The following is a 12,207-nucleotide window of genomic DNA, read 5'->3' on the forward strand; positions in this document are numbered from 1 at the left end:
GTATGCTTGAGGATTAAGACCTAAAAGGTGGAGAATAACTGACATTGAGCGAAGGAAAAATCTTGCTCTCCTCCTCAACTTCCCTTTGAACTCTGGATGAACTCATTTTGTTTGGATGGGAGTTACGAGACAAAGCCTCTTCACTCACAGAGATGAAGTGTCATAACTAGCTCTAAACTGACAGGGTAGTTGGCAGTACCTGTCTCTTTGTTATGTCTCAGATAAGAACCACAGGACATGCCACAACTTTTTAGAGTTTTTATTCTGTAGGAGACATTTTCATTGCTTGGTATTTGAGTAAATCACTTTTTATGGCTTTTTACATGTCTGTCAGCAAACAGGTAACATGCAACATTAGCAGCAAAATGACAGTAATGTTAAAATGGTGCAAATAAAGCTGAAATGTTTGATGCAAATGTTAAAAAAAACATATGAGCTCTTTTGGCTCAGGAATAAAAAAGTGTTGAAACACCATCCACACACTAGTAGCACCATCCTCTTCATCCATCTGAGAATCTGAGAATCTGTGGGGTTTGTTTACTAGCTAATAAACCAGAGTGTGCAATGCTGAATGTTTCAGTTCACAATGAAACTATGGAAGAACAAACTGTGTCTATTGTTGAGGCATCTGCCTTGCTTCCTGCTGATTGGAGTTCAATGGACCTTAAACAGGGCTTGTGACACATCGAACGCTTTCTAATGACTGCGTGAGGACATCACATACTCTGTTTGCGGGTCATGTGGTCCTGGATTAGAGGTCACCTGTAAACTCAATGAGAGTCAAACGATGCCCCTGGATGCATCGACCCTAAGCTAACATCCGTGCTTGTTGAGTCTTGGAAAGCGTTCCCATGCCTGCATCTTCATACTCGCTCAGACAGTCAATTCACTGACTGTTAATGTCACAGCGAGACTGCTGATGGCAACATATTATATAATATTTTTTTAATTACTGTGTAATGTCTTCACTGCATAATGAAACCTGCATGACAGTGACCTGCAGGGGTGGTTATTGTGGTATTTTATTTAAAGACAACAGGACAGATAAGTCAAACATTTTTTTCCTGCCAACTAGGCTGAATTAATCCTAATTTAAATGAAACCTACAAACCCCACGAAAACGCTTCTGCATAACTAGAGTTATATGTATGTATGTATGTATAATAAGGAAACTTTAATTGTGGTAAGAGCAACGCTCATGTTTGATAGGTTTGTACCACTTTTGCAATCACTTATAGCCTAAATATGTAATGTTTTTGCATGCAAGCATGAAAGGACAGTTTTACCTGTACATCGAGTTTAAAGCAATAGTTCACCTCTAAATCTATTATTAATGTTCTCCCGCTGCATTCTTCCCTCAGCTCAGCTCAAAGAGTCAAAAAGTTAGAAAGTAATCATGACACGGTTACTCAAGAAAATCCACCGTTATATGTAATATTATGTCAGAACTATTTTCTACCTACTACACATATCCTGAGCATCACTGAGCAGAAGAAGTGTGCATTCATCCATGATGAAAGTTACAGCTGAACTGAAGAGGATGCCATTAATGTTTACATACATTAAGAGTCACACTGTCACAACCACAAGTACAGAAAATAGTTCCTACATGAAGAAGCTGAGATCATGGAGAGACATTTTGGCACTTCAAGCATCACAGGCTGAGGGCCATCAAGGCTCATTATAGTGCAGAATGGAGGAGAGCAGGATTCTTCCATTGCAGTGTAGTTAACCTGACAACACAAGTTTTTGGCAGAATTTTAAGCACACATACATCAACAAATAAAATATGACTTTCAAGTCATTTTTCATACAAGGTAATAAGAGACACAAAAAGGTTTGTGACACATGGAAAAACTAATAAGGCGGAGGATGATGAGTGTGCAGACAGGCACTGTGTACCTGTGAAAACAGCACCGTAGGCAGCCTTTTTTAGCCTTATTATAAAGCAGAATGTCCCCAACACTGATGCAAAAAAAAATCACCCAATTTTTCACTGTGTATGTCTGTCAGTTTATGTACATTAATGTAAATACATTTTCCTCTCCTTCAGACACACATCTGCTCTACACAACCCTCCTCACCCCTCCCACCCCCTGCCCTCTCCATCCACCATGCCAGTTTGCTTCATATGTCAGCCTCATACTGGCACTGCTCTTCCTATCCACTGGAGGCTTTATCCAATTTGTCAGGGCTGGCATACACATGGCTCAAGATGCCTCCCTCTCTCCTCAGCCACACATGCTCACATCCCTCCCCCCCACATGCAGCTCTGAGACGGCCCCGTCTGTGCCAGCGGGCATTACGATACCTGATGGCGGGGGCCCACCTGCCACCACTGTGACATCCAGGTTTGCCCAGTCTGCCTCTCCAACCCAGCAGGCACCAGCTGGCTGGACAGCCTGCATGCTGATAGATGGACAATTGGAAGCTAGATGATCAGTCACATTCTAAACAGACAGAACTGAGGAGAACAAACAGAGAAACAGAACTGGGTCTGTATGCTGACTGTTAAATGATAATTAGTGGAAATAAATAAGAAGTAATAGTTGTAGTTTGGCCTCTTCTATCAAAACAAAGGAACCACTGTATGCAACCTTACTCAAACTCATCTTAGACTTATCATCCTCATGTAGAAACTGGAAAATTGGACAGGATGAAAAACCCAGCATTTCATCGCAGTAATGATGACATAATGTGTTTGCACCCACTGTGCTCTGACTCTGTCAATAATGAACTAATCTAGACTCAACATCTTCCACAAGAGGTGAAGGCTTTATTCCGAGCAGCATGTCAAGCACAAAATGTGCAAGTTGTTTAACACTCAAATACCAAGCATAGTGTCAGCTGTGCATGCACTACACTCCCACTGATTCTTCTCTGTATACAGTGAATGTCATTGGTTTAGGCCCAGGACACAGCATCCACTGCCGTTTCTAAGAGAAATGTAGCAATTTCAAGTCAATGTCTCACAAACACCTTCACAGCTCCCTTGACTGGTCCTTCTGAGCTGGTGGAAGCTGTTTGACACATGAGTAGAGGCTTTACAGAACCACTGATCCGAGATCCTACTCCATTTGTCAGCTTCTAATAGGTTGCAGTGGGATGTGTGCAATGAGCAATCTGACCCGAGACCAGTACATATGTCTGAAAGTGCTCTAAGGCAGAGGCGATGTCTCAGCAGAGCTACGCGGTAATTCTATTCGGTTATACCTGCACCCAAAATACACTTATCATCTTGGGTTGCACACACTTGGCACCCTCCACTGCCAGGACACAACATTACCACCCTGTGATAGAAGCAATTTAAACCACAATATAAATCAATTTAATAAAGCAGTTATTACAATAAAGATTGAATTTGTATTAATATTTATATTTCTTTAGATGGATCACAACTGATAAGACTAACAAATGCTACAAATGCTTTCTAAACTCTTGCAGAGAGACCTGCCTAGAAATAAAGTAAAGGACTGACATCAAGCTTTATACCAGCTCTACATAGTGCTGCAGCATTTTGTAATGGCCACATGCAGTGCACAACATCGATCTCACCAAAATGGAACAGAGGACAGAAACAGGTAAAACTCACATCCAGAAAAGTGAGGTGAACAAGGAAAATGTCATTTCATCATTGCAACTGCACAGCCCACACTGTGACTGCACCTCATTGTGAATAATTGCTGACAAAAATCTTAGGACGCCCTGCAGCGGACTCCCCCTCCCCAGGCCCCTCCTCTTCCCCTAGTCCCCGTCACATCACATCATTCAGAAACCACTGGGGGGGCTACATGTCTGACGAGAGCACACACACTTTCCTCATCTCCTATCTCAGCCTATTAGGAGCCATTCTCTGGGGCTACAGAGCAGACCTATCAGCATCCACTCTGCAGATTTCTACACCCGGGTCCCATCCAACATAATTGCATGTATAGCCTTGGATGCATTCAGCTGCTCTAATTTCCTATTTTACTTCCTTTTATGATCACTGGTTCAGTGACATCGATGGAGTTCTGAATGAATCTCGGGCATGTTATCTGGAGGAAGAAGTTTGTCCTAATATAGTTGAGCAGGGCCCTGTAGCACACACATAAAATGAAGGCAATCTAGAAACTAATGGTCAACTATGGTGGCATGCAGTATAAAAACAATGATGCCCACCACCCACCATCACCCACTAATGAAGACTTCCATCAAGTTAATGAGTTTTAATCATTGTTCACACAAGTCAATCCACATAGTGCCCTATCTATTACACTGAGCCTCAGCCTGGGTGGAAGTACAAAATATTCACAATCCTCTCACAACTGTGGGGAAAGTGACATTTGTGTTGTACTTTCCCACTTTTTCACCCTCTGCCTCCACAGTTTGAGAAGACACAACGTCTGTACTTCATGGCATCTGAATATGTGCAATGTCACCGACTACAGAACAGGCTTGCTCAAGCCATCTGCCGCTGTGTGCGAGAGTATGTGTTAGCATTACTTTTCAGGCAAACGCAGGCTGAAGGACAGAGGGCAACATAAATTTACATACCCGAGAGCTCCTCGAACTCATTAATGCATCGATGATCATCCCAAAACATCAAATATATATTATAGGCATGACCTTCCCAAATGCAACAAAGGGCATCAAATTATCCACTCATGTAGAGAATAAATAATGTCTTCTTACAGTAATGGATGGGTGAGATAATTAGTTAAGGGTTGTAATGTTAAATAAAACCACCAGTGAGTCAAGGTTGGTTGACTGTTTGGGAAAAAAATGTATAAACATAAATTACACAAGGCCACAGACAGAGGTGTGAAATAAAATATTGAGCGCACATGTGTGCGTATGAGACAGCACATGATAGGTTTTAAATGTTCGCTGCATGGTAATCTGTCTAATTCACAAGGTTTTCTGACTCGGTTGATGACTACATGTATATGGTAATGAATGACCTTCAGACATATGGCTTCAGACCAACATCACTCATCATTAACATGCTTTATAGGCAAGTAATTACCACCTTCATCCACATGTTCAGATTTTAGCCTTATTAATTATGCCAACATGGGTCATTCCATTTGAATTACAACTACATAAGCTTGGGGTTCATTAAGGAAGTTTTGCACTTGATGCCACAAGACAAAATAAAATGCAGTTTGCTAAAGGTAGTTTCAATTTTTGTTGCACTTTTGAGGACTGCACTGATGAATAACCATCTGTTGGCCAACTTTGTCAAATAAATGACTATAAAAAGTGCCATAAACATGAAACCTGAGGGGGACTATCATTTTCCCCCTCACACAAGTCATTAAGTTTCTCATCGCCACAGACATAGAGGATTCCAAAACCATTTCCATCCACAAAAATACTAATGAGATTTTCACAGCGTGCAGTAATTCAATGTAGTCTTTACGAGAGCATTGCCACGTTGCACCTTCGCTCGTGTTGTTTCTTTTTTTTTAGTCACCTACCTGACATGCCTTACGGAGTGACGGCAGTTTTACATCTATCCCTCTTCATCGAATCAATGAGATGGAATGTGAAAGGGTTTGAGGTAATGATGTGTTGCAGGATGTCTCTTACACGATCTCTAAGTAGACAAATGACGGCAGGAAATTCATTGAGGATTCAGTGAAAAACATGAAATCTTTGAGGCGATCTTGAATGACTGTAAGGTTACTGACAGGACTACAACTTAAAAATAAAGGAAGACAATGGTGGAAATTATATATATAGATATTTCTCCACACAACGTGTAAGGATGAAGATACAGCATGGCATCCAAAGGTGTTTCTTGTGTTTTTCATAAACTGGGCCATGTCAAGTACAAGCAGATCTTATATGCACTTCATGTCTGCCCAGGTATATATCCCAGGTTATTCATTTAATTTGAACAATATGGCTCATTAGAAATCATTATGTTGAGCAGGTATTTGGTTTTTAATGCAGATATATCTTTTTTGTTTGACTATACCAAAATGTGCTTCTTCTCAGCTTCTCAGCTTGGATGCTTACATTTCTTGCACTCATAGTAGGGCAGTAAACATCCCATAGCAGGAAGGATAACACACTAAAATCTCAGGTGTGGGGAATATGTTAAGTTGAGAGACACTCACAGTGGTGGTAAAAACCACAACTAGTGACTAGCAAACATGGAATAGCTAATATCATCATGACCTCACTCCAAAAAGTTACTAAACTAAACTAGTGAACCAGTCTTCATTTTCCTGGACATAAGGGACCTGACAGCTGGGCGTCTCTTGGCTGCATTTGAAGGAGCTTTGAATTGAGGCAGCATCATTGTGCCGCTATGATACATCTGATGCAGCCTTTGAAGGATGCAGGCCCTGCAGCTTAAGCAGTGTTCATCAATGGAAATGTTTGCGAAAAGACAAGAGCAGTCAATTTACAGTTTTCAAATCATTTACCTGGATTTTAAATATAGAAACATACTTGACTTGGCACACACAACAGACAGCTATTATGGGATTGTGGAACAGAAGTGGTTTGTTGTATGCACAGCATGTAGTCAGTGCTGTATTGAATGTCATAGCTGGGAGAAGTCTATGCCACATGTGTCAGTGTAAGTGTGTGAGCATGCTGCATGTTGCAAGCATACAAATGTTCAAAGTGCTTTTCTTTGATGTTAACGAAGCATTTACTGTGAGCACAGTGGCTCTACAGCATACTGACAAATGGATATTAAAGCTGTGCACACAAAGACAGGAGCCCCACCGAGCAGAGAGAATAAACACTCTCACTTAAAAAGTGTAACCACGGCAGTGAGTAATTTCACAAAAATCCCATGTTGCATTAATTTATTTAAGATAGTGTATGATACCGAGTCTGTGCTAAGAGCTTTTTCTTGCTTCGCAGCAACAGAACTATGGATATGGATACTCACATGTAAAGAGAGACAGAGATTTGACATCCCTCACACAGAAAAGCTCAGCCGCCTCGAGATCTCATAATACTGATAAATGAGCAGTCTTTACAATCCTGAAGACTAAAGATGGGGCCAGTCTGAGAGAGGACTGGGCCGCCTCACTTACTTTAAAGATATCATTAGTGCTAAATTAGTTAAACATCCCATCCCACTTTACTGTGTTAAACTACCTTTAGCTTTTAGCACAAGCTAAAAATATTAAAAGCACGAGTGGTCTTGTTGGGTTTCTGTCCTCTTCATATGTAAAAGATAACTACTTTTTAGCAAATAGCCTCCAAATATTCTTAATCCTGTTTAATGTCAATGGCCGTGGAGGCTTTTCGTGCACAGAATTACAGAAGACCAACATGATGTAGTCTCCAGAGCATGTTAACATGCAGAGCTTGTCTGTGCATTAATGATGCAGAGACAGCAAATACTCTATGATAAACCATATAATTGGCCTTACTCATTCTTTGGATTCTGGATGACCATTTCTTGAAGATGAATGCATTTGAGGGTAATCATATATGTGATTTATTTGAATGATTACACAGACGTATAAAACATTTTAATGAACTTATAAAAACATGTTTTTTGTGGTGATGGTGTAAATGCTTGACCAGTCTAACTTTTATATAAGTTATAAATACCTCAACACCGTGCAGAGTTTTTATTCAAACCCTGCATTAATAAGCATTATTTTGTTTTTGCTAAATTAGGCTTTGGAGATGTCACTGACATATAAGCAGGAGAGGTGGTAAATTAACAACAGTGCTAAAAAAATAACACATGCTTTTCTACTCCAGGACTTCAGGACAAGGTGGCATAATGACCATACAGGAACTGTCCCCCGCAACTGGCCCTTTGTATACACTGTAGAGTATGGTCTGCCAGGCTCAGAGGATGTTACAAAAAACATGGATTTCACCAATAACAAGCCTAGCTACTTTACACAAAGGCTAGAAACAGTTTGCTAAAGCAATTGAGCCACCCGTATGTCCTTGTATGAGAAGGCCTGAAAGAAGTGTTTGGAGTGACAGAGAATGACAAGCTTACTGACCATGACAACTGACACTGAAAGCTTTGTACAAAGTGAAATGAAAGGCACTGCAAAAAATACCTCTAGCTGAAGGTCAACAAAGAGAAATATGGTGGAATAGGCACCAGAGAGGGCCTTTCATTCAATTTGCCATTCCCAAAATACAGATAGGTTTGACACTCTTTCCTATACAGGAAAAAAATAAGAATGGTAGAAATTAGGGCCAGAGAAAGATGTTTTGGGTTAGGTTTATGGATACTCAGCATGTCTCTATATACAAACAACAAAGGTAAATGTAGCCTATATAAGTCCATGGGGGCAGGACAGATAACATCGAAAGGCCTGAGTGACATATTGAGGCTGGATCGTGTGTGTGTTGTTAGTATATAACCACCATGAAAAGGTAATACTGTGGTACTGTCATTTCTACGTCACTTTGCACTTGCTGGGATGAATATAATATGCAAATATTATACCCCAGGCAGCAGAAATGCAATTAAGGTAAGCTAGCCTGCTAGCAAGGTTGGTGCTGCTGGTAGTGAAGTGCCAGATAGCATCCCCAACACAGCTTCCCTCAGGACTCCCGCTCTGCCGGCTGTGCAATGAACCAGCGACCCTTTACCACACACCTCCCTTCCCAACACAGTCACTGGTGATAAATTACCTAATCCTCCTATCCCCAGCCGTTTCTATTATACACCCTTGGCTTGTAAAGAACAGCTAGGAGGAGAGAAAGGGGGTTGAGAACAGACAAGAGGTGGGTGTGAAGCAAAAAAAAAGACTTACTGACAGTGACACAATGACAGCAGGAAGACATACAGGCCAAACAAAGGCAGGTCCCAGCAACCGTAATCTTCAGTATCAAAAGGACATTTGTTTGTTATCTTTCATGTTCAAAAAAGGGGACACTTTGAAACACTTAGCAATGTGTTTCCAGATAACTGTGCCTGACAAAATGCACCTTAAGAGAGATATGCAGACATGTGTCACATTCTGAAAGTGAAATGACTTCAGAAACATGACAAACAATCCTAAGAAAGGAGCAGTTTTCTGCACTCTTTGTGATGTTAATGTGACTGTTAAGATTGTTCCCACTCATGAATGTGATTCTGCCGCTAAACATGCACAGGCATCATTTCAGCTGAGCTTAGAAGCAGCAACAAGGGACAATGACATCAGTTCTCAAACCCTCCCAGAGGCACGCCTGACGTCCCTCACACTGCACACACACACACACACACACACACTGCTATGGAAACAGCGGGAATGAAAGCATGCATCAGGGTTAAAGGGATACATACAGGAGGAATACGTTAAAAACAAAGTGACACATGACCAAACTGTTGCCGATCAGCTGAGCGAGGCAGGCTGCGTTCACATTTTCCATGTTTAAACAACACCACAGAGGTCAACTGAGGACTAAATGACTCACTGTCATTGTAGAGGGAAAGTTTGCCAGCAGTAAGAGAGGAAATACTGCAGCTTGATCTCGGAAGTGTCTAAGAAAGATGTGGTTTCAAGGCCGAGATGGAATATATCCTATCGGACAGCTCGCTCACCAGCTGACTGCTATGGAAACAGCAAGGGTGTGAGAGCATGTGTGTGCCAGAAGCTGAAAGAACATGGCAACGGTTTGGAAATGCTCATGCAGCCATCCATACTTATACTTGTACACAGAAACACACAGAAAACTCACATCTGCCATCTATCTGCATGTCGAACTGAGTTCATAAAAGTTAGGAAAGAGGCAAATGCACCAGCTGCAGCACACACAGAGGACAGCATTCTACAGACTGGGCAGCCATTCAAACAGCTCTCAGTAACAGTAACCAACAGCAACCCTAAAACCAGCCCCCTTTCCCTTCCTCCTCAAGAGACAGATCCATTGCCCAGTTAAGGGAGAACCAAATGAACTAGCACACAGAGTGCCTGGGAGTAAAAAGAGGCTGTAACTTTAGCCACTCTGCCCTTACTGAAGTGCAGCACTACCCCCCTCTTAAAGGTTCAGGAGGTTAATTATTCAACATGAGAGGGGATTTGTGGGAGAACTGAGAGTGGACACAAGCCAGCAGAAACCCTTTACCTCTTTTGTTCAAGTCGCCCCCCTGAGTCTCTGACTTATATATATGCACTTATTTCCATGAACAGAAGTACAAGTGAAGCTTATTCTGGACATCATGCACTATATGAGGAAACACAATGTCAACCATTGCAAGATCACACACACACACAGCTGCATCAGAGTGCACTCCACATGTTCGCAGCTTCTCAGCACTTCTCAGTTTGTCTCACTCCGCTCTGTGAGTGGCTCTCTTACCGTTGTGGTTGTGCTGCAGGGTCTCAAGCATGCTGGTGGAGGAGTCCGTTGCTCCCAGCTCAGCCAGTCTGCGGCTGGTGGCGCTCAGCTCTGACCGCAGGTTGGTCACCTCCTGGCTGGCCGACTGAATGGCCCCATCGATGCGCTGGGCCAGCTGCTTGTTGTCATCCATCATTTTCAGGATTTTTGCCTGAGGAAGAGAGGGGAATCCAGACAAGGTGTCATGCTGACAAGTTGACCATTTCCTGCACAGGAAGGTGTCCACAAATAAATTCCTCCTCCTTTCCTTCTTCTGATTGTTCTTGTTCCTTTTTTATGACAAAGCCAAGTTAAATCCTCAAAGCAGTTTGTCCTTTCCTTTAAAGAGAGGCATCTGGCTCAGGGGAAATGTGTATATGAACGAGTGTATACGCTAGAGATGGTGTATGAGTGCTGTGAGTGTGTCAGTGTGGAAGCATGCCTGCGTGTGTGTGTGTGCGTCTGAGAGTTCAGTAACAGCATGAATGTGTCTGTGTGTGTGTTAGAGAGCCAGCACTGCCCCTGTGAAATGTGCTCCCCGCAGCTGACTGTTGAAAGGACACAGAGCATTGAGAGATGACAAGCACCCATTTAAATGGACTGTACCATTTGTAGAGAAAGTCGAAGGGGGGGAGCAGGCTAGACCAAAAAAAGCACATGCAAGTCAGAGATCCTCCACACCAGCTGTCCTGAGGAAACACTTCTGACAGGATCAAGGACTGTGTGTCTGACTGAACAGACACATTTCTGTGATCAGGCAAAACAAACTTTAGGAAAACAGTGCAGCTTTCTCTTTTTTCTGTGTGTACGGCCTCCACCCCCTGCCGTGGACCCATGGACAAAAGGGAAGGAAAACATTATTTTGACAAAGGAGCAGTTGTGGAAAGAAAACAATAATAGTTATGTAAACAAAGCTGTTTCACAGTGAGGCATTTCTCCAGTGAACAAAGATCTGCAATACATAAGAGACTGGACTAAAGTTAAGGTCACAGCATATACATGATTGCATTCAATTTAGAGATGCATTCTGTTGTGCAACTACGTCTTTCATTTTCCCTCTATCTGCTGAACATAATAGTAATAGGCTGCAAATAAAAGCCACACAGACTGTCACCTGTCTACAGATAAGGCTAATCATTCACAGCCAACGAAACATTAATGCTTCTTCCTCCCCTCAGAGAACGACAAAGGCTGAGCTGTTCAAAGAATCCGCAGCTAGACTGTGATTCCTGTTGCTTTTATTGCAGAAACACTGCAAGACAATGACACTATTTTCAAAATGTCAGACATTTCCCAGAAAATCAAACAGGAGACAAATGGAAGCTTACAGGACAGAAAAGCTCCACACTGAATTCAAAGCAGCTCAATAGTGAGACAGTCAAGCTGACAGGGAAGGAACATATTTGTCAATAAGCATTCTTTCTGTACATACAATACAAAATAAAAACATTTTCCCCTTCAGTGTTGGTTATTGTATATTAAAGAGATACTTGTGCTGTGTCTGCGCACTCCTCACTGCTCTAATAGACGTCTCACAGGATATGATAACAGTTGTGATGCTCATGTTACCAGGCTGACATCAATCAAATCTGATCAAATCACAAGCACACAGTTCTACTTAAAGGGCCGCTGAGTCAAAATTTGAATGAAATTATCTGATATAAATACTCTGTATGTGAAGTGAGAAACTCATCTGACTGCTGGCCTAAAGAGTGCTGCCAGCAGCAGCAGGCAGCACTCTTTAGTTAAAAAAGACATACAATACAGCTGTGTGCTGTTGCCTCAGTTCCTGTTCCTCAGGAGTCTCAGTGTCTAGTTTGCAGACACCTCAGCATGGCACAGGGCTTGATCCCAGGACCTCGAGCTGACAGTACTGTAACTGTGAAATACATCATACTTGTACCTTTTACTGAA

General features: G+C 42.0%; 1 protein-coding gene across 2 annotated transcripts in view; it reads right to left on the reverse strand.

Annotated features, from left to right (window-relative positions):
• Positions 1 to 10,845, reverse strand: part of LOC114438964 (kazrin-like) — an 80,371-nt gene extending 69,526 nt beyond the window's left edge. For both annotated transcript variants that reach the window (XM_028410638.1, XM_028410637.1), the window contains exon 1: positions 10,276 to 10,845. In XM_028410638.1, coding sequence (XP_028266439.1) covers positions 10,276 to 10,450 — 175 coding nt within the window. In that variant the 5' untranslated portion in view covers positions 10,451 to 10,845. The remainder of the gene's footprint in view (positions 1 to 10,275) is intronic.
• Between the last annotated feature and the right edge of the window lie 1,362 nt (positions 10,846 to 12,207).

Source organism: Parambassis ranga, chromosome 7, assembly GCF_900634625.1.
Source record: "Parambassis ranga chromosome 7, fParRan2.1, whole genome shotgun sequence".
Taxonomy (NCBI): domain Eukaryota; kingdom Metazoa; phylum Chordata; class Actinopteri; family Ambassidae; genus Parambassis; species Parambassis ranga.